The following is a 21,277-nucleotide window of genomic DNA, read 5'->3' on the forward strand; positions in this document are numbered from 1 at the left end:
TGTTTTGAACGCAATATGAAGCACGCCATTCTCATCAAAATTGATTCCATTGCCATTGTTCTCATCTCTGATTGAGTTATGACGACTGAATTAAGTCGTAGTATTTAATACAGCCTTGTGTAACCACACCCACACTCTGTTTTCTGCAGCAGACCAAACATGGAAAACCTTAAAATACAACATCCAACGAGCAGATGGGAATACTCCTGGAGGAGTGGATCAGAAGCGCTCTTGATCGTATTCATTTTAAAGCAGTGGTGAGAACAATGAAGAGTAAAAGAGGATATGAGTTCGACGATAGTTATGGGCAATAAGAAGAAGGAGCACGGAGCGTGAAGAGTCCGTACATTGAGTCGAACTCAAGAGAACTGCTTCTCCGCATGACTTGGACGCAGGTGGGCAAAACTCCTTACAAGGAATGCTGCATCCGCACGTTGATTTGTTGTTTGTCGTTGCAATATGGTGTCAGCAGTGGAGGAAGTGGGACCTGATGATTAACGTGGGGATGTTGGGGGTATACCTCGTTATCACCTGTCTCAGGGCTAGTGTGCCTGCCTATCTCTCTGGGCAACGTGTGCTGACTATATATGTATTCAGACAACCTGCCAAGGAGTACGTGTACGGATCCGATCGGAGGGAATAATTGTAGCGGCAGTTGGAATTGGAGGGGAGGGACAAACCTGCAGGGAGAACGATGAGGTCCAAACACAGTTTGGCTTGACCCAAACACAGTTTGACACAGAACGCTCAGCAGGGTGCACGTCGTGTCCAAACAAACAAAATAACAACCATCAAAAAAAATATCCCTCATTGCTCTGCTGTACTTGCTTATGTCTTTTTGTCCGACAGAACGAACAGAGAGAATAAGTCAGATAGGGTACTGAAGCAATCAAAAAGTCACCCTGATCATCTTTATTTCAATTTGTAACATGCTTTCTTGTCGCTGGCCGAGAAAAAAAGGAAAAGGCGAGTCTGCTGCATGCATGGTCGCGGTGTTCGGAAGGGCAAAAAATAGACAGGGAACTAACACGTTTATTTTCAGGAGGGCGTGTCAGGAAAGTAGTGTCGGAAAAGTAGACTATCGTTCACTCTATCGATCTAACCAAAGGCTATTCCACTGCAACGAAAACGGAGCTCAGGAAGCATATTAGGATGCGAATCTTTTAGAACAATAGTTGATATTTCTTTTAGGCACCCTGTCAAGTCCTAAGCGCGTGCAGATGATGGGCGGTTATAACAAGCGAATGAGGACGATAAACGGGAAGCAGGCGATGGGCGAGATGGCGAGGACATGCAAGGTCAAACTGTGTTTTGACGCGCTCTCAACCCGTTGGATTCTCACCAATCCTTTTTATCCCTTTGAACCGGTTTCTTTATTGCAGCAGTCTAGCCATGTGTTCTCTCCTTTGAAGATAATAGATTGCCAATCCAATCCGTGGAAAACTTTAAAGCAGGTCGCGGCAGCCAATCCCCACCTAGCCCTAAGTTATTACTCTGTACATGTATTCAGAGCTGTCGGACGTAAAAGAAGGAAGCATGAGTGGTTAGCAAAGAATAAAATACATAATGCAAAGCAACTGGATCCATCGGTATTCATGCGAAGTACTGTAGGCAGTCTCCATTTGAACTGAAATGAATAGGTCTTCTGTATCGAGACTAAAGAATGCGCTTAGTGGAGCGCAGTAAAAGTTCCCTCGGTTCCTTTTCTGTCTCCTCTGCAGCCCTGCCTTTGCTTGAATCGCAGTTATGTACCCCCTTGCGGCGGACAAACCTGCAAACAGACAAACAAATCGACAAAGATTCAATCAGTATCGTGTCATCGAAACCCATTGCTCGCCAATAGAGTCTCGATCCATATCCTCTGCTGTTGTTGTCCATCCTCCCCCTTTCCCTTTCTTGGCCACAAAGCCTGTCGCAGGCACGCGAAAGCTAAAAGTATCTTTCTCGCACTCACTCCTCGCTCTGTGAAAAAGTACAAAAAGTCTCGGGTTAGATGAAGCCCTCGCACCTCTCTCTCTTTCTTTTTTTTTTCACACCTTTTTATTTGACACCGTCTACTCTTCTCCTCCTTCTCGCCTCGGTTCCATAATTCCGGACTAATACTACCTTACCCAAGTGTACTTAGTATCCATTACTCCTAATACACGCTTCACTCTTATATTCTATACCCATCAGCATTCTTCATTACCCCCTCAGCGACACTGTAATATACCCATTCCTGCACTCATTACCCGCCCCACAGCATTATCGCCAATACACAAACATGGACAGCTACCCTAACCCATACGCGGCCTTGATTGCCACGTTCAACCAGGTCTCGCCCCTGGAGGGTAAAGACGACTTGGACGATCCCCAACATCTCCCTGATGACGATCTCTTGCTCTGGGCCAATGCTCAGTTCACATATGATATTCCACCAGGCGTGGGTATCTATGAGGATGAAATGGGTGTTAAACTGGCCATGAGTCAACAGCAGTTCCAGCAAACTCAGCAACAGCAGCAGCAACAGCAACAGCAGCAGCAACAACAACAGCAGTTCCAACAGCAGCAATCCCAGCCAATTATGACCTCTCAGGCACAGCAGAATTCTCTCCAATATCAGTCGTCTGACATGCAGCGACAGCTTCAGCAACTTGATGCCATCCATCGCTATCTCGACGCCAACTCTTCTGAAGGTAAGGCTTTTTTTTTTTTTTTTTTTTTTTTAATGACCATCTCCCTAATTAATGAACGCTATTCTAACATCATTATGAACGCTCCGCTTTGCTATAGACCCTAGGACGTCCCTCTCAGTCGTCGAAAGATCTCGCCAAAGGAACCCCGTTGTCACAGCAGGCCCATCCCAGCAGCCTGTCCACTTCAATTCAATCTATTCACAGGGCCACAGCGAATCCACGTCGTTTTCGACGCCTACGACAGCCGGTCCTATTAGCCCCGCTGCAGCCCGTTTGCTTCGTCAGCCCTTCCTTGCTCTGCAGCAGCAGCCGTATTCTGTCCAATCCTCTCCATTGTCATCGCCCACGACGATGAGCGACTTCCGTCAGCTCCAGATCAACCCACCGCTGTCCATCACTTCAAAGCCGAGCGATGATGTCCAGGCCAAGCGGAGTATTGCTCGCAAGGAGAGCACATCTGTTGTAACGGACTCACCTGTGAGCTCCACGACATCCGTGTCTGCGAATGTCTCGTCCTCAGCATTGTCTCCTCACGCGGAGAAGCCGAGCAATGTGGATTCGGATGATGAGGAGTTCGAGAACGAACAAGACGAGATGGATGAACGAGCCGGGTCTAATGGCTTGAATTCCAGGGTTCCGAAGGCAGTACTGAGCTTGTCGCCGGACGACCCGGAGTATGCGACCAAGCTGGCAGCCGAGGAGGACAAGCGTCGTCGGAACACTGCAGCATCCGCAAGGTTCCGACACAAGAAACGTCTTCGCGAGCAGATCCTTGAAAAGACTGCGAAAGAGATGACTACCAAGTCTGAGCTGTTGGAGATCCGTGTTCGGGAACTGGAGATGGAGATCAAATGGTTGAGGGGCCTGATTGTGGAGAAGGACTCGAGGATGTTGGATGTCGGTCTTTCGGCATCGACGATATCATTAGCTTCATCGGCCTCGAACCCGCTTTCGGCCGCAGCGTCGGCTTTGTCAGGTTTGTCTGGTTCTTTGCCTTCGGGTTCATCTGATGGTGCAAAGAAGACAGTGAGCTCAGCACCCAAGAAGCGGACAAAGAAGACAAAAGCATAGCATTTCTAAGTACTTTATAAAAATAAAATAAAATAATAAGCAGCATGCATGTACTTTTATTCATAGATGCGAAACATCCTTGTGTATCGTATAGCTGGGAGGGGAGCACAGGATAGACCGAGCGCGCGGAGCATTGGCACGCGTTCTGCTGTGTAGATCCCTCTCTCTCACGTTCTTCAAAATGGAAGGATTTTAAAATTGGCGGCGTATATTAAGGGCTTCACAGATCCGACCACCTTTGGCCGAAATTGTAAACAATGGGCGGGGGGCATTCCACCTAAAGGGCCAGGCACTAACTTGCATCGCATTCAACCCAGGCCCTGCTTGCACACTCCTCGCTCGCTCCCATCTCTCCTCCTCATTCCATCGACACATACACACACGCCGAGCCATGGCCTTCAAATCACCACCTGCCAAGGTCCACAGCTATGTCACTAAGCTGTTGAAGGCGAACGTGATCAAGAACCCCCCCGTGTGGTACCCTGCGACCTCGCTTGCCCCTCCGTCTCCGACATTCCTCCGCGAGCGTGATCCCTCCCGTGCCAACATCAACCCCCAGCTTACATTTGAGCGCGAGGCTGCCGCCGCCGGCACCGCTTCCTCAGGAACAACAACAACGACAGCGGCAGAAGCATCAGCACAAAAGACCTTGACCCGTTCCTCAAGGACGAATAAACACCTCCGCTGGAAGAGCGAACGACCCAAGAATATTATCTATCCAGAAGACAGGCTCCGTCGACGGTTCTATGAGGATCACCCTTGGGAATTGCGCCGTCCTAGATGTTTGGTTGAGACCTCGGGAGATGGCACGCGTCGCGACTGGTCCACGCTTCTGCAGAAGGGTCGGTCGATCGCTGATCTGACCGGTGAAGAGTACGTTGTCCTTTGAGTTGTTCTTTTTTGTCTCCGAGCTGCTTATCAATCATGGAACCATGGATTTGTCTGACAGGATCATCAGCCTTTAAATGGAATATCTAATATCCTCTTTCCAATCTCTCTCTCTCTCTCTCTCTCTCTCTCTCTCTCTCTCTCTCTCTTGATCTGCGTATCATTTTTCTTCGCTTCGTCGCATAATAGTGTGGTCCAGCATCAATTGTACCTCATGACCACAGGAAAATCAGAGCGGGAAGCCTACCATATCGCAACTCAGGAGTTTTACTTACACAGGGCTCAGGAGGAGACTGAGGCCCGTGTTGCCAAGGCTCAGGCCATGGCCTTTGGACTCAAGCCTCGTAGGAGCTTTGTCATGAACGGATTGAAGCGCGAGGAGGAGGCTCTGCTTGAGGCTGAGAACAACGCTGCCAAGTTTTAAAAATGCCAACAGGATCATTTATCCTTAAAGCAATAGGGATGGGACGTGGCATTTGGAAAGGGTAGTTCTGGGTACAAGAGGGACAAAGGTGTCATCATGGATTGGAATTTTTTTTTCTTTGCAAAACTAGAAATAAAGCTTGAGCATCAACATGGACACTTCTGGTGCATTGGGTACATGTCAAAAGAGACCTCATTATCAAGCAATGGAGCGACCGTTCCGTAGTGTTCATGCATGGCAATGGTTTTATTATTTTACAGGAGTTCGTCTTGTCCGTTGCTAAGTATTGCATATCAGCACTGGTTCCTTGCTGTGTCCGTGTCAAAACTGTGTCTTTGTTGTCGTTGCTGTTCTTTTTTTTTTTCTCATGCGGTGGCCTTCTTGGCCTTGGCCTTTTCCTTGGCCGATTTGGCAGCCTTTTTCCTCTCCTTCTTCTTGAGTGCGTCCATGTTGATCTTGATGATATTCGTGTACTGAACCATGAATCGATCTAGATCCTGAGGTTGGACCTATATTTCATAAAACGTAAAATAAAAAGCAATCGTTAACATTGTAAAACAAGAATAATTGGCAAGATCGAACTCATTCGTCTTCCAGACATGCAGGAACACGAGGGGAACATGATCGAAAAAAAAAAGAATCCAGTCTGTACATACAAGGGTGCTCAGTTTCGTCTTTGTGCCAGAGGTGAGGCGGATCAATGTTGAGTACTCCTTATCCTGAGCATCCGCCTTCATGACAGTGTCGCCAGTCGCCTTTTCTGAAGCTTCCTCCGCTTCCCTGATCTTCTTGGTAGAGTAGGAATCTATTGGAGGAGAAGAGAGGGCGTATTGGTTGAGGCACAGATACGGTGGACCCTCCGTAGAACATCTTGCCCGCCCACCTGCAGCATCCTGTCGAGGTCTTACGTCTCTTCATCGTCAGGTATACGGTCCTTGCAGTCTTGGAGTCCTCGAAGGCCTTGGCCATCTTGGTTAGGAACTAGCGAGAACGATAGTCCAGGAAGCGAATATGTTTTTTTTTTTTTTAATGAAGTGATTAGTCTTGAGGGGAAAGACTCAGATGATCCGCCAGTCCACGCATGGGTTGATGTGTTGTCCTGCTCGCAATCCCTGTCCTGTATACGCTGAATACCTTGTCGTTGTCGAGGAGCATCTTGTCCGCGGTGTTGATGGCGATGTCAAAAAGGATGGACGAAAGAATGTTATCCACTTCATGCGTGCCTGGAACGCTTTACACACACTATAACCACGTCACCGGAAGTGCTGCTCGCACGCGCGGGTTTCAATAGTATACCATTGATCAATGGGTACAAATGTACAGTATTTTTCACGCGTTTATTTAAAAGATTATAGGATTATCCACTAATTGGAAACTTGTCGGCGCATTCGGATCATATCCCCGACCTTGACAACATATGGTGCTGCAGAGAGATCTGGGCGGTGAAGCATATGCATACCGAAGAAGATCTGACCCTATAACGACAAATGGGGTGTAGCGCGTGAGTTGATACATCCCTCTGAATCATATACAGTCGAGCAGTTGGCAAACCCAAAGAAGATCAACTTACCCCTGGACTCTTGCGGTTCTTTGAAAGGGCCAAAAACACATCCGAGTTCTTCATAGCCGTCATCTGGTCAATGGTCACCATATGGCAGCGCCTGCACGGACCCAGGATCTAATATCGAACATACAAAACGCGTTAGTACAGCACTGAAGACCATCTTTCCTGCATCACACAGAGTAATGACGTTAGGCACTTACATCGAACACTTGGTCTCCGATCTGGATTCTAGACCAATGGTCCTCCTCGAACCCGATCTTTTGCCCCTTGGTCACAAAGTTGGCCCTAAAGCTATCGGATGTCAGCTCGTGTCTCAGCTTCTTGTCCAAATCCTCCGATAAGTTAGCCAGTCTACGAACAGCACCCTGGCCCTCATCTTGCTCATCAACCCAGTCGCGAACGCGTTCCACAGACTTGTCAGCAATCAGAAGGAACGGACTCTCGTTCGATAGCAGGATCGGAGCACCCGCGGGTGCGTTCAAATGGGACTTGACAAAGCGCGATGAAGCAGGAGCTGCCCCTGAGCTGCTTTCGTTAGAGACTGATGCAATCGATCCGTTCGAAAGCAAGGGGTTCTGCGAGGTGACAGGTTGGCGGGCCAGTCGACAGGGCTTGCCCAAGAAACGCGTGAACCATTCATTGATCTCGGGCGCAGTGTAATGAACCACGGATGTGCAGTCTCCGCAGACCCTGGAGGAGCTCTTGGCGGCTTCCGTAGGCATCTCGTCCAGCGAGATGTACAGCCTATTATCGGCTTTCTTTTGGGTATCGTGTTCGCTGCTCAATGCAGATCCTGGCTCTTGGTCGTGCTCGACAATCATCAGGTTCTGGTCTAACAAGATCTCGGCCCGGATCATGCACATGCGCGGATATCGCTTCTGGGTCAAAGCAGCACCGGTGACTTCGTCTACGAGCATCCATTCACGATCGTACAGCAGACCATGAGGTGCGAGAGGCCAAGACCGACCACGGGGGATCTTGTAACCGCGACAGGACTTGATAGGGTAGATGATAACAGAGTCCACCTGAACAGGGTCTGATGAGGAGCTGTCCGGAATCTCACCCTTTTCACCAATGAGATCAAGGCTTTGCACAATGGCATCGGGATCCGAGTTATCGATAAAATACTCCTCTAGGAAGGCGATAAAAGCTAGGACATCATCGACTGTGGACATGGCTCCGAGAGAAATACGGATAGAACCAGTCGGTTTGCCATTGAGAATATCTGTGTCGTCCCAACAGACATGACCAGCCTAAGATAGTGCACGAAATGGTGATGTTATTTAGCATTTGGTCAATACCATGCAGGAACCGTCCTTGAACAAATAATATCCAGTGGGAAGATCAATTACCTCCAAATTCTTCTTGACTTCGTCTGCCGAAAGACCCAACCAGCGCTGCATCGATCCCGGGTTACAGAAGCCTCCAGTGCGCACGTGGATATTCTTCATGCTCGCCAAACGCTCCACATCACCATATCCAATCCAGCTTCCATTACTCCGCCTCAGATTAAAGTTCAAGATGGGTCCATACGTCTCAGGGTTACCGATCAGCTTGTTTTCAATCTCCTCGGTCTTAGTCGGGTCTTCGCTGTCAACGTAAATGTCGCAGAGCGGTGCGCCATTGTAGTGTTTCAAGTCCTTCATGGTTCGGTACAGTAACCGATGAAGTGCCGTAACATGAGGCGAGATGTTCGAGTAACTGCCATAGATCTCGCGAATGCTCTCGAATGCCAGATCCAAAGCGACAATGTCCAGATAGTTCAATGTTCCATCTTCGTATCGTCCATGCAATGAAGACCGATAGACCTGCCAGGGTTCGTCCGAAGCGATTGCTGAAACAGTGCCTCCGCCAAAGTACTTCTTCCTGAGCTTGGGTGCCAATTCGGTCTTGACAATGACAGCTCCGAGACCCGTTGGGAATCCAAACATCTTGTAAAATGAAACGACGACAAAGTCCGGGCTGGCAGCATGGTCACTGAGATCGAGTTCCGAGGTCATCACATAGGATGCAGCATCGAGAAGGACAATGTTCTTGCTTGTTGGGGTATCGAGTCGGCTCTTGATCTGAGCCGGCCAGGATAGAGGGAAGCGACGACCTCCAAAATTGCATTGAGCCGGGTAAGCGAATAGGTTATATATAGGCTCGTCATCCGTTCCTGAATCCGCCAGTGATAGCGAGTGGACCAAACTCGATGTTGAAGAGTTGGGCGACAAAGGCGGTGACGGGTGGTGCGATGTTGAAGAGTCATGGCTATCCCGGTGTTTCTTTGTCTGAGCCAATTGTTGTTCTAATTGGTGCTGCGTAACTGTTTCCAGATCAATTGTCCCACTTTCATCGTGAGCGAGACCGCGTAGTCCGACAAGACTTGTGTGTGCCTCCCTGAGGATCGTCATCTTGGATACTGCTGATGGGTTGTGTGAGCCTGTTACTACAGATGATCGCCGAGTCCACGGAAAAGCTTCCCCGACCAGCTTGATGCCCGCAGTAGCATTGGCGGTAAAGATAACATCCCACTCGCCGTGGATCGAAGCCTTAAAGTGCTCGAGGACCTTTCGCCGTGCGGACTCGACTCTGGCCGAGGTCGCTTGCGAAGAAGGGGATTTAGAGTGGGGATTGGCATAGAGATTGGAGGTGAGGTCGGCGGTGAATTTCTGCAAAAGATGCTGAGCAGGCAGTGTGGCTCCAGCATGATCGAGGTAGATGGCATCTGCGAAACAAGCCAAAGCCGAGGGTCAATCAGTGGATCATAGAGCGTCTAAGAGTAACAACACACTGGCAGACCAATATGATTACCTTTCAGCTGTGGGTATTGTTCTTTGCGGATGGTATCGATGGTGTTGCTGTAGCCGTAACCAAGAGAGTCCCTAGTTTCAAGGAAGTGTGCTTTGAGTGATGCAGACATCGTCTTGGCTGAATGAATGAGGACTGAATGAGAAGAGGAAGAGGGAGGGGTATAGATGGCAGTTGAATGAGGAGAGTGTGAAAAATGTCCGGGGTTATATTAGCAGACGGTGTAAAGAAAGAAGACGACTGAGGAAGGAAGAAGGTGGGTGCTGGGGTGTATTGTCGAGCGAAAAAAGTGGGTCAGGATAGATTGGATAGAAACAAATGAACAAAGTCCACTGGAGTGGGACTCCTTGTGCAACCTCGGACTAGCAGACAGCAGCGAATCAAATGTCTGCTTGTTCAAATGTCCTGGGTCACCTGGGTCCTATGTGGGGTACTGACTCCGGTCACTTCCGCCCTTCGACAAATATGGAGTTTTTGTTTGCGCGCGAGAGAGTGTTCACCATGAAGCGCGTCTTTGTCTCCCAACCATGCAGTGATAGCAACCATTAGTCTTTTCGATTGCCCGCTACTGATGGGTATCTGCGAATGGCGCTTAGTGCGACTGATAGAGAAGTAGTAAAGAACTGGGGCTATCTTCGATGGATGTTCTATCAGTCGTTAAGTTTATTAGATGCAGATGGATTAAATAAAAAAGTGTGGGTATATTTGCGGAAAGTCTTATTTCGTCTCCCAATCGACCTCCTGTGGCGATCCTCGAGTTGGTGTGCCATCAACATATCCAAACACTGACTCGCGTTCATATGTTGCAGGAGCTCGTCGTGTCCTGCCTCGGATATTTCTGTATGATGAAGAGAGCTCATTTTCCGGGACAGATGGTGGTGGTGGTGGTAGTGGTGGCATAGGGTACTGCGGATTGCGTCGACGAGGCGAAAGAGCCGATCGAGATGAACGTGAGGATTGAGATGGAAGAGTCGGCGGTGGTGGTGGGATATAGTCGCCATCGTCGTCGCCCAGATCCATCGCATAATGAGCTGCCCAGTCATCCTCATCCTCCTCTTCTCCTTCTTCTATGTCTTCTTCGACGTATGTGCCTATGACTCCTATCGCTGGGGCCCTGAGCCTTGAGACGCGGCGTGATTGACCACGCTGGAATCCAACTTGGCCATCCCCCTCGTTAGGCGCCCTCCGTCCCGATGATCGATCTGGCTGGTCCTGGTGCTGAGATTCTACGCCGGCTGTCGAAGGACCTCTCAAATGAGAATAGCGACGGCTTCCGTTCTTTGAAAATGCAGCTCGATCATCTTTGGCGCCTAATCCTGCTGTAGAGGGACCTCGCAGCCCTGAGAAGTTGCGCTGGAGGATGCCAAATGGATCTTCCTCCGTAGTAGGGCCCCGCAGATGAGAGTAGCGCTGTTCTTCCTTCTCTGCAATGTCCTTGACGGTGTCCTTGGCGGTGTCCTTGTCGTAGTCCTTGGCGGTATCCTTGCTGTCATGCGGTCCGCTTTCGTTTAAGTCGTCGGTAGGATTCTTGCTGCGTCTAAATCGATCCCGATATCGGATTGCAACAACGACTGCAACGATAGCGATAATGAGAGCAATAATGGTCCCGAGAATGACAGGCCAGCGTGGAGAAGCATCGCCAGGAGTAGGTGTAGGAATCGCGGACGAACTTGATGTTACTGTTAATGTTGATGTCGATGTCGAAGTTCCAGTGGGCTTGGACGTAGTAGTGGTAGGCAGAGTTCCAAAGTTGTTTGTCCACTGGTTGGTCCTCATGTTATAGATCAGCGTTGTGTTGGCGAAGACCGCTTGGTTCAAGGTAGAACCGCCCCAAGAGAGAAAGTAGTCGCTGCTGACGCCGCAGGCGGCAGAGGATCGTGCTCCCACTGTGGTCATGTCTGTGCCTTTCGCCCATGTCAAAGTCGCGACGTCTAGGATATAAATGTCGCCCAAAACGGACGTCCCTAAGGGATTTAATCCGCCGAACAGCATCAGCTTTGAGCCATTGTACGCTGGCACGAAGCACGCGTTGCTGCGCGCTGAAGGAATCGTTCCCTTGGTGGCGGGAGTTGCCCACTCATTGGTGATGGGGCTGTATGTGTACAGGTTAGCTGTAGTGTTGCCAGCTGTCTTCCCTCCAAACAAAACCATGCTTTTGAGAGCTGTGCTCCAAAGAGCTGAATAGTCGATTAGGGATGTCATTCCTGCAGGCATAGGGATGAAAGCCATGGTGTTCATATTCAAATCCACAGTCAGCATGGATGGGCTGCCGAGGGAATCCACAAATCCATTGGGGATGTAGACCATATTGGTATCGGGGTTAGTCGCCGCTGCGAGACCTGGTTTTTTACTGAGCGAGATGCTTGAGAATATCTCGGTCCATCCGGCATTCTGAAAGCTGTAGAGGTACCCACTACCGCTTGTCATGAGAAACCAGTTTCGCTTGTCGGCAGAAAGTGCACTTGCTGACTGTGCAGAAAGAGTTCCTCGAGTGAGCTGACGGTAGGAAGGAGAGGTTGTGTTCCATGGAGAGGAGAGGTCTATTGTGAAGGTCTGATCGACCATGCTGGTGGGCGTGTCGTAACCGCCTTGGACATAGAGTCCTTGACCCTCGATAAAGACGCTTGAAGCGTAGTATGTGACAGCTGGAGCGAAAAATGCTTGGGCATGGACTGTAGTGCCTTGGAAAGTTGCAAGGAGTAGAAGGAGGAGTAATGTGATAATGTGTAATGGGCGTAGGAGCAGATCATTAGGTATTGATGTGTACAGCTGCATTATGGCGAGGGTAAAGAGGATGGGATGTGGGGTGCTGGAGGGGTGCTGAACAAGGCAAAGACAAAGGGAAGGGATGCCAAGGTGGTGTTAAGAGTGGTGAGAAGAATGAAGGATAGAAGGTGAAGGGGTTAAGGATGCGGTCTTCTTTGGCGGAAAAGAACATGCAACATGCTTTGGCTCAAGAGGGAGAAAAGGGATAGGGCAGGTATATAAGTAGTACGATCGCTCCTCCTTGCCCCATGCCCCATGGCCCATGGGGGCTCAATGGGAGCAATGGTTGTCTACTTTTTTCCTGTGAAGATTTCCAGGGGCTCATATGGATAAGTGCCGTTTCAGATCACCCGTAAGGTTTGCTGCATGGCATCGCAGTGGTCCGCACATTCTACACAGCGGTAAAAAAAAAAAGCGATTACATCCTACATAAGTCTGATGCATGGCTGCATGAGGATATTGCAATTTCTTAGCGGTGATACAAACCAATACCCGCCGCACCACTCCGCCCCTAGTTCCTTTCTAGCTCGCAACTTTGGGGTCCAAAGGGGTGGAAGATCGAGATGGAAATAATGTTGTTTTTCCTAATAAGAAGCCCGAGATGGAACAAGGGCATCGGTGCCGTTTCTTTCTTCTTTCTTTTCAACGCACCCCAGTTTTTTCTTTTGTCCATGTTCAGATGTTCTTGTACAAATATAACGTATACGCCCCCATACGCACATACCACTACCTGAAGATACTCTGCAACATTATTATTCCAGTGCTGCCACTGGGGGCATCGGCTACACGAATCGAGCGGTTGTGCCACTAAAAGCGCACTTTGCACTTGCATAGTGCTTCCTAAGGCACAGCAAAGACCATTTCAGCACACGTAAAATTGTATTCGTATTCGTATTCGTATTTGCCTTTTTGTTATTATTATTAGAGTGAGCGACTAAAGCAATAGGATAATTATTTATACAGAATCGCGTTTCTTATTCTTGTCCCCGCGATGGACTAGATTCATGCAGCAATGCTAGACTTCCAGTTCCTGGCACGCTCGAACCCGTTCTGTCCAGACTGATAATCCACAAACGTGTCGTAGATCTCTTCCTGCGAGTTCATCACAAACGGACCATGCTGAACAATCGGCTCCTTCAAGGGCTCGCCTGCAATCAACACAAAGTGGGCCTCCTCATCCTTGGTCGAGATCTTAACCGTCTCTGCGCCATCTTCCGAGAACGTCAGTGTGTGATGCGCCTTGCCCTCGAACTCCTTGTCGCCAATGAGTGTCGTGCCCTTGAGCATGTAGATGAATCCAGTGTAGCTGGCAGGGATCGACTGCTCGACCGTCTTGTTCTTGTCCATCTTGAAGTCCAGATACATGGTCGGCGTGCGAGTGTAGACCTTGCTCTTCACACCATGGGACTCGCCCGCAATGACTTTGATCACCACACCGTCCTCAGGCGTGGCACGGGGAATCTCCTTATCGAGCAGCTCCTGGTACTGGGGTTCGCACATCTTGTGTTCCTTGGGCAGGTTGATCCAGAGCTGAAGACCGTGGGCGCGGGTCTGGGACTTGATTGGCATCTCTGAATGAACGATACCACGACCAGCGGTCATCCACTGCAAGTCGCCGGGCCCGATGGTTCCCTTGTGTCCTGCAAAATCCTCGTGTTGGAATTGGCCCTCGAGCATGTAGGTGACGGTCTCGAAGCCGCGGTGGGGGTGATCGGGGAAACCGCCGTTCTTGTCGACGTCGAACTCATCGAGCATGAGGAAGGGGTCATGGTTGCGGAGTTCGGGACGGCCGATCGAGCGACGGACACGGGCACCGCGACCTTCGGCCTGTGCGGCAGAGAGGACGGACTTTGTGATCGACCTTGAGACTTTGGGGGCAGACATGGTTGCGATAGTTTTGGTTTTAGTGAAGGAAGAGAGGGAGAAAGAGGTAAGGTTGGATGTTAAAGAGAATATGTTGGTGTCGAAGTACTTTTGATAGGCGAGGACGAGTGAATGGAGAACTATGTAGGCAAGAAGTGCGCGAAAGATAGAGATCATGATCTTGGGGGTTTTTTATGAGAAGCGAGACCCCTTTGGTGAGACATCAATTCGGCTTTATATGTTTTGGTGCATGGGCTGGCTCACAAATACCCCCCACGCTTATTCATGCTCCAGTAAGCCACCCGGCAGTGGCGCACAAGGAGTCGCTTCAAGATTGCTCACCATTTTTGGTGCATTGACACCGACCATGGACGCTTACTACTCCAACAAATGGCGAGCGTGTATAGGAACGATCATGCTAGAAGCTCACTCGGATGTATCAATGTGAATTATTAATACACAGAAGACCTGCTTCCTACAGAATGATGGCGACCAGCCAATTGTTTGCCCACTCATGTTTCGCTTCAGGACCGAGACCTCTTACGTGCAATTGAACCAGGATTGCTAAGATTGGATTTTAAAATATGGGTGTGGCTACCGGTGTGCAAGCTGCTTTGGATACCGAAATTGTAATCCTAGATTTTGGACTCCAGGAATAAAAGCTATACAGACAGACACGCTTTTTAAAGAGCCGGACAACGTATCTGAGTGGCTGTAGCCCAACATTTTCACCTTTATTCGTGAACGAGTTTTCTGTCTCTACGAAGTACAACTGGTGTTCGGAAGGAATGCTTTCTAAAGAAAGAGAGAGCGGTGGTGGATAGTAGGACTGACATATGACCTTTATGATGAAAGGATAAAGAAAGCAAGATGGTATTCCTACGAGTGAATATGCAGCATTTAGACGCGATATATAGGGTCCCAGGGATATGGAAAGAACAAAGGCTGGGAACATATGCAGACGCCGTTGATGGGTTCTTTTCCTTCCTCGCCGGCCTTTTCATACCGCGATATTTGCATGTATTCCCCTTACAATAAAAAGAAGAGTAACAAAAACAGACACGCGTCTCTGCATTAACTCTAATAAGATTTTTCGCCTCTTCAGGATCGCTGTACCCTGAAAGGATAGTTTTATCATAATGTGCGCGACCCCTGTATTCCTGAGCCATGCCAATGACATCCAAAGTGATGTTGAATCCATGGCATTTTTATGGTGAAGTAATTGATTCCAAAATACATCGAGAATTTTGACTTGTCCAAAGTCAATTGTTGAACTTCAATATTCAACTAGAAATTACTAGACAAAAGTAGTCTTGATTAGCCGAATGCTGTGCATCTGCCTGATTCTACGCACGGTAAACTTCAAGAGCTTTCGATCCACGATGAACATTATTCGGCTCCGCTCTAGTAAGGATGATGCTACGGAGAATTGTTCAGGGAAACATCATTCGGCACCGACCCTCAGGATCCAGAGAACGACATTAAACAGGACTTTACGCTTCAGCTCAGGCTATACACGAGAGCAGAAGCCGGGATAGCCGGGGATAACCTGCTGCTATTCACGTCCCTTTACGGTTCGCAGCTCAGGGGTGACACGATGCACATCGATACCAAAGAGGAATTCGCTTAGTTCTATTAAATTTAAAGAAGCAAGGAGGACGCAGAGCGTAAGTCGCTTACACTCGGTGGTCACAATCGGCAGATCTGGACTAGAAGAGTAATGAAGTAGCACCAATGAATCCAGTGCGGGTTTAAATCAAATAGGTATACATACGACTTATCAACGAACTTAAACGCTCTTCTATGGCGAATAAAGCGAATGCAAACGAGGAAGGGCGCATAAGATGACAGGCAATGGACGCGATATCTGCAGCCTGGATACAGTTCGCGACGTGATTTATATTGGAGAATAGGGACCGTGGAGGCGAATGTTCGAACGTTCCTTCAGACAGACGCAGGGAGGATCTGGTCGACAAAGTACCAGGTTTCGTTTGGGATTCGTGTGAAGGCAGCTATAGGGAAAAATATCGATGCCTGGTTGTGTACGATCTAACCTACAAAACGAACAAAAAAACATCGAATCGAACCGGCTACTATCCCAGGCCAATAGGCACCAACCAAGATCTGGGAAAGATAACCTAGAGGATCAAGTTGAACGATGAGCTCACGCATGACGATTCTCGAAGGATCGAAATGCTCCAACGCGGCTTCCCCTCCAAACCTGCATATCTTCTTTTAACACACAGCCTACGCGCTTTATTATAGCCGCTCCTCTGCGGCACAAAACTCCAATTGAAAAAAAAAAAAAAGCGACGCAGTCGATTTCCATAAAAGGCACAAGCCACTCCCTCTAGCATCCCCATTTATTGCTTCCCCTCCGCCCCTCCCCCTCGCATTATTTCTCTTCTCACCAACGATCTCAAATCCATATACCCCTCCCTTCTTCCCTCGCGAATCAAATTTCCCACGTTCAGGAATAACACATAGGAAAGAAATGAAAACGGTAGACAAACTCCGGGACGCGCTCATATCGCTCGGCCAGGACACGCAGGGAAACAAGACTACCCTCAAGATGCGGTTACGGAAATATTTGAAAAATAACCCGGGTGCCCTCGCTCGTTCACCGTCCCAGGGATCAGGGACAGGACCAGGTATAGAAGCAGAGGAATCAGCAGCGGCTGAGGCAGCGGCAGCGGCAAAAACAGCGGCAGAGGCGAAGGCAGAGACTAACACAAAAGCAAGGGCAGCGGCAAAAGCAGCAGAAGAGGCAAAAGCAGTAGGAGGCCAGAAAGACGGGGATCATTCCGAGGCTTCAGACCTGAAAACTACCCAGGTGAAAAATGGCGATGCCCAGGCACCAAAGGACAAGATGGAAGATCGGAATCACGGCCACAGTAACGACAGTGGGAGCAGCAAACGCATGCTCCACAGGAATAGTCGGTACGATTATTATCTGTGCTTCGATGTCGAGGCGACCTGCGAGACAGGGTTTTCGTTCGAGTTCCCGAATGAGGTGATCGAGTTCCCGGTCGTGCTACTGGATGGATCGACCTTTGAGATCGTAAGTCGCAGAGTGTCTTTTTTTCTTTCCCTTCTCTTTCTCTCTGGGTCATTCTATAGCGTGGACCAAAGATATGTTCAAATCTGACAAGCACATTGTTTCTTTTTTTTTTTTTTTGGTGGAAAATAGGTGGATGAGTTCCATTCGTATGTGAAGCCAACGCATCGACCGACTTTGAGCGAGTTCTGCGTCGGGTTGACAGGGATATCACAGGTAAGTTTTACAGAAACATTTCTTCTCCTCTACCGCCTGGTCCAGCTACATCGTCTCCTTGATATTCGCTGGTTTCTCACGCCATTTCTACGCCAACGTTCCCTAATAGGAAACTATCGATGATGCCCCGACATTCACAGAGGTCCTCTCGCTCTTCGAAGACTGGCTCACACTTCACGGCATCATCCTTGAAGGAGGCTCCACCACCACCAATAACAGCAAAAACAACAGCAACAAGAAGAACAACAACTTCATCAAGAAGCCCAAATCCTCGAAATACTCCTCCTCCAGCCCCACCAACAACGGCCACAACCCCAATTTCATGACAGTCTCCAATGCGACCAATGACTTTTCCTACGGCGCCACCTTCTGCTTCGTGACAGACGGTCCGTTTGACATCCGGGATTTTATCAGCAAACAGTGCGTCCACTCCAACATTCCTCGGCCTTCCTATTTTGCAAAATCCTATATCGATGTCCGGACCATGTTCCGCGACTATTTTGATCTGACCCATTGGTTGAACCTCGAGGGCATGCTCACGTTCTTGGGGGAGACATTTTTGGGAAGACAGCATAGTGGAATCTGTGATTCAAGGATGGTTGCGTTGATCGCTAAACAGCTCGCTATCGGTTTTGCTGGAGACGGGAGCGAGGAGAGGAGTCATCCAGTTTTTAATGAAAGAAATCAGAGCTTGCTCGCACTGAAGTGGAGTAATGACATGATTGAGAAATTGAAGCGGGGTTGTGTTTTGAAGGCAAATCGGTCTACGAATCATACGTTTGTCAAGATGATCACGTTCAAACAGCTCGAAAAATTGGAGGCCCTGGGCGCAGCGGCCTCTGGTCCGCCTCCTACACCGCCTCCTGCACAAGAGCTGCCGGTTGGGACAAAGGAAAAGCGGCAGAGCCGTTCTACTCGGCAACCGAAGGTCGATACAGCAGCCGCTGCATCGTTGTCGTCGCCGCCGCCAACTTCATCCGCATCGCCTTCGTCCCCCACAGCATCATTTGCCATCGACTCCAAGTTCTCGGCCCTCATGACCGAGGCGCTAGAGTGAATGAAATAAATGTACTATGTATCCATCCAATTAAAACCACGTCCACACTATCGTTTCGGAAAATAGGATGCTTATTATTACATGTTGTATGCACTTTTGTTTTCCTCTATGCCGCCCTGATCTGCTCTCTATCAATGCCATTTCCTCCTCTTCATCTCTAAAATTCCTTCAGAGCCATCACCATCTCCGCAACCCTCAGTTCCTGTACCTCCAACATCTCCAGCATCCCATTCAACATCTCCAACTCTCGCTTCTCCGCACTGTTCAACAACGCATCGTTTGCGAGCACATCCGTACGCTCACACTTCTCCAACAGCACCGCCCGCTTGGCCTTCTCCACAAACCGCCTCTGCCTCAGATTTCCCATCGTATGATACAACCGATCCACCAACGCATCCGCAGCCCGGTCCAGGAGCACTTCCCACAGATAAAATGTCCTGGATGGTGTCCGATCCGTCGTCTTGGGCACCTCCTGCAAATTTAGCACCCCAAACGTGGACAACGTGGTCAATTTCTCACGCACATCCTTAATTGGCATCATCGAGTATCTCGAAATCTGCTTCTCCTCGAGCTTGCCCTTTTCCAGCAACATGTTCATAATCCGCACATACGGTGATCCGAACCGTGTCGCCACAATGTCCTGGATCAAATTCCGTTTCAAGATCTTGGCTGCCATCCTCAGGTGGATGATGTACTGCCCGCTCCTGCCTGCGTCCTTCCTCAGAATCTTCATCAGATCCGCCTCGAGGATCTCGATGTATTTCTCAAGACACTCGCCGACCTTGGGCTTGACGCTACTGGGCCCCAGCTCCTGAGGGTCGAATTCGAGTGTGTCGACGAGGTTGACGTCCTTGGGCAGGTTGTTGAGGAGGAGCATGATGTTGACAGGGTTCGAAAAGTCTTCCTTGCAGTTGATCATGCGTTCCTCTGCCAGTGTCAGAATCGTGTTCATGATCTTCTTTGCCGTTGGATTCAATCGGATCTCGTACAATGAGGCAATTTTCTACAAAGTGTAAATAAAGTAACCACGACGTTAGCATACTGTGCCAAAAATCGTCTCTTTTTTTTCCCCAACTGCAACGAATGAAAAGAAGAGGACCATCATACCATATTACGCCATCTAATAATGAATCGCTCGTAGTTGATCTTGAAAAAGACGTCTGCCTCGACCTCCTCAACAATCACCAAGTCTCCATCTGTCAGCTTACGACGCTTATCTCCTTCGAACCTATCATGATCCGTAGTGTCCAATGTGCGTTTCTATACAATTATGAGTCATCAACAAGACACTCTCAGTTAGACCAACTGTCACTGATGCTCCTATCGAAAAAAAACACTTCCCCACAGAAAAAGAGTCCTGCAAGAACCGCATAATCCCGCCTACCAATCCAACGATGGAGCTCGTCTGATCCTGCAATTTCTGCGCTCCCAATGTCTTGCGGATGTTGGCGAGTTCTGCTGCGGTCGGTGGCAGAGTCATCTTGTCTGTTTCCCGCTTCTCTTCTGCCATTTCCTTATCTGTCGCGTTCAACGAGTCCGAGGGCCGGACTGCGATCAAACACTTTTCCTTGACCATCCTCGTGAACGCCTTCTTCAACGACGAGACACCTATTTTTCAGTCGGATCAAATAAAAAAAAAAAGGATAAAAAGAGGGCAAAGCCAAACAGTGATTAGATACCTCACCGCATGTACCCAGGACCAGATCGCAGTCCGTCATAAAGCACTCTCCATATAAACCCAACACACAAGTCGACAACAAAAAAAGTGATTCCTTACGTTGCGCCTGCGACCGTCCACTAGCGGCTCCTCCAGCGCTCGGTGAATGTGCCACAATCTCGTTGATGCACTCAGTGATCGTCAATTTTCCATGGGTCAACAAAGCGTGTGCGACAGCAGCCCCATCACGCTCGAACCATTCCTGACAATAATGCAGCACCTTGGCGATCAAGGGCCGGTGCAACAGCTCTGGTCGGTTGATCTCATAATAGGTCACGATCCGGCTCCGCTCCTGTGCCTCTGCGTAGACAGCGACGTTGTGTTGGATCATCACGAAGAGGCATTCCCGAACTTGACGTGGTTTGAGGGACGTGAGCATCGCGATCTGAGCGACGGGCATACGACCCTTGCGAAGAATCACATTGGCGACTTTCTGGCAGATATTGAAAGATAAAACCAAAATGAGGCTTTAGTACTTGAGGTGAAGAGAGAGAGAGAGAGAGAGAGAGAGAGAGAGAGAGAGAGAGAGAGAGCGACTCGAGTGACGGACAAAGAAACTGAATGGTCTGTTCTGTTACCTCAACGATAGGACCAAAGTGTTCCCTCACTATGAGGCGGCACAGTCGATTCTCTAAAAGTCGACAAGAAGAGGGTAACTCGCATCAACTTTCCAAGGTCCTCTTCTACTTTCGCGTCCCCCCTCGTCCCGTTTTTCTGTCCAATTTTTTTTTTTTTTTTTTCGCGAGACCCCCCTGTCCATTGTCCATACCATGGGTACTCATGTCACTTCCAGTTGTCGATTGTTGCCTCGTAATACACGAAGGCTGGGGCCACACAGGTAGAAAGATAGAAAGATAGAGAGAGAGAAAAGGAGAGAGACAAAGGATGAATGAAAAGGGCGGTGGGCAAAGGTGAGCAAAGGTGAGCAAAAGGGGCCAGTGATGCTTGAAAGTGTTCTAAGGGTTTGTTGACAACCTTAAGCTCAAAGCCACCAGTAGCCCAAAACTCAATTGGGCACATTTTTTTTAAAACGCGTGTGCTACGCGTCTGCAACGCGTCAAACAGAGATACAAAACATACTATGTACACCGCACCCAAAGGGAGATACAAGATACTACACCGCGTTTTATTTTATCTATACACGACCTGGATACATCCCGCCCCTCCTCCAATTTTTTTTTCTCT

The 21,277-nt window shown here is 49.0% G+C and overlaps 8 protein-coding genes across 8 annotated transcripts; 3 read left to right on the forward strand and 5 right to left on the reverse strand.

Moving 5' to 3' along the window:
• The first annotated feature begins 2,021 nt into the window (after positions 1-2,021).
• Positions 2,022-3,791, forward strand: BC939DRAFT_462744 (uncharacterized protein). The gene is made up of 2 exons (XM_051557166.1): positions 2,022-2,675; positions 2,773-3,791. The coding sequence occupies exons 1-2, from the start codon at positions 2,264-2,266 to the stop codon at positions 3,744-3,746; spliced, it is 1,386 nt and encodes a 461-aa protein (XP_051408522.1). The 5' UTR covers positions 2,022-2,263; the 3' UTR covers positions 3,747-3,791.
• A 225-nt stretch (positions 3,792-4,016) lies between these two features.
• BC939DRAFT_291421 (mitochondrial ribosomal protein S25) lies at positions 4,017-5,232 on the forward strand. The gene is made up of 2 exons (XM_051551298.1): positions 4,017-4,619; positions 4,824-5,232. Exons 1-2 carry the CDS (start codon positions 4,138-4,140, stop codon positions 5,056-5,058), a joined length of 717 nt encoding a protein of 238 aa, XP_051408523.1. The 5' UTR covers positions 4,017-4,137; the 3' UTR covers positions 5,059-5,232.
• Position 5,233: 1 nt separating this feature from the next.
• On the reverse strand, positions 5,234-6,261 carry BC939DRAFT_291418 (signal recognition particle, SRP9/SRP14 subunit). Its single transcript, XM_051551297.1, has 4 exons — positions 6,193-6,261; positions 5,967-6,039; positions 5,715-5,863; positions 5,234-5,567 (listed from the first exon to the last, which is right to left on the reverse strand). Exons 1-4 carry the CDS (start codon positions 6,211-6,213, stop codon positions 5,424-5,426), a joined length of 387 nt encoding a protein of 128 aa, XP_051408524.1. The 5' UTR covers positions 6,214-6,261; the 3' UTR covers positions 5,234-5,423.
• A 114-nt stretch (positions 6,262-6,375) lies between these two features.
• On the reverse strand, positions 6,376-9,707 carry BC939DRAFT_462748 (pyridoxal phosphate-dependent transferase). Its single transcript, XM_051557167.1, has 5 exons — positions 9,419-9,707; positions 7,975-9,332; positions 6,823-7,875; positions 6,629-6,736; positions 6,376-6,533 (listed from the first exon to the last, which is right to left on the reverse strand). The coding sequence occupies exons 1-5, from the start codon at positions 9,525-9,527 to the stop codon at positions 6,423-6,425; spliced, it is 2,739 nt and encodes a 912-aa protein (XP_051408525.1). The 5' UTR covers positions 9,528-9,707; the 3' UTR covers positions 6,376-6,422.
• Positions 9,708-9,943: 236 nt separating this feature from the next.
• On the reverse strand, positions 9,944-12,459 carry BC939DRAFT_462751 (uncharacterized protein). The gene has a single exon (XM_051557168.1). It carries the CDS (start codon positions 12,188-12,190, stop codon positions 10,133-10,135), a length of 2,058 nt encoding a protein of 685 aa, XP_051408526.1. The 5' UTR covers positions 12,191-12,459; the 3' UTR covers positions 9,944-10,132.
• A 599-nt stretch (positions 12,460-13,058) lies between these two features.
• BC939DRAFT_462754 (RmlC-like cupin domain-containing protein) lies at positions 13,059-14,697 on the reverse strand. Its single transcript, XM_051557169.1, has one exon. It carries the CDS (start codon positions 14,219-14,221, stop codon positions 13,184-13,186), a length of 1,038 nt encoding a protein of 345 aa, XP_051408527.1. The 5' UTR covers positions 14,222-14,697; the 3' UTR covers positions 13,059-13,183.
• Positions 14,698-16,419: 1,722 nt separating this feature from the next.
• On the forward strand, positions 16,420-18,434 carry BC939DRAFT_462756 (ribonuclease H-like domain-containing protein). The gene is made up of 3 exons (XM_051557170.1): positions 16,420-17,105; positions 17,235-17,318; positions 17,428-18,434. The coding sequence occupies exons 1-3, from the start codon at positions 16,539-16,541 to the stop codon at positions 18,373-18,375; spliced, it is 1,599 nt and encodes a 532-aa protein (XP_051408528.1). The 5' UTR covers positions 16,420-16,538; the 3' UTR covers positions 18,376-18,434.
• A 10-nt stretch (positions 18,435-18,444) lies between these two features.
• On the reverse strand, positions 18,445-21,019 carry BC939DRAFT_414967 (RNA polymerase III subunit RPC82 helix-turn-helix domain-containing protein). Its single transcript, XM_051552988.1, has 6 exons — positions 20,862-21,019; positions 20,671-20,723; positions 20,153-20,525; positions 19,760-19,983; positions 19,483-19,635; positions 18,445-19,378 (listed from the first exon to the last, which is right to left on the reverse strand). The coding sequence occupies exons 1-6, from the start codon at positions 20,872-20,874 to the stop codon at positions 18,533-18,535; spliced, it is 1,662 nt and encodes a 553-aa protein (XP_051408529.1). The 5' UTR covers positions 20,875-21,019; the 3' UTR covers positions 18,445-18,532.
• Between the last annotated feature and the right edge of the window lie 258 nt (positions 21,020-21,277).

This window comes from Gamsiella multidivaricata (genome assembly GCF_025024155.1).
Source record: "Gamsiella multidivaricata strain RSA 2152 chromosome Unknown BC939scaffold_73, whole genome shotgun sequence".
NCBI classification, from domain to species: domain Eukaryota; kingdom Fungi; phylum Mortierellomycota; class Mortierellomycetes; order Mortierellales; family Mortierellaceae; genus Gamsiella; species Gamsiella multidivaricata.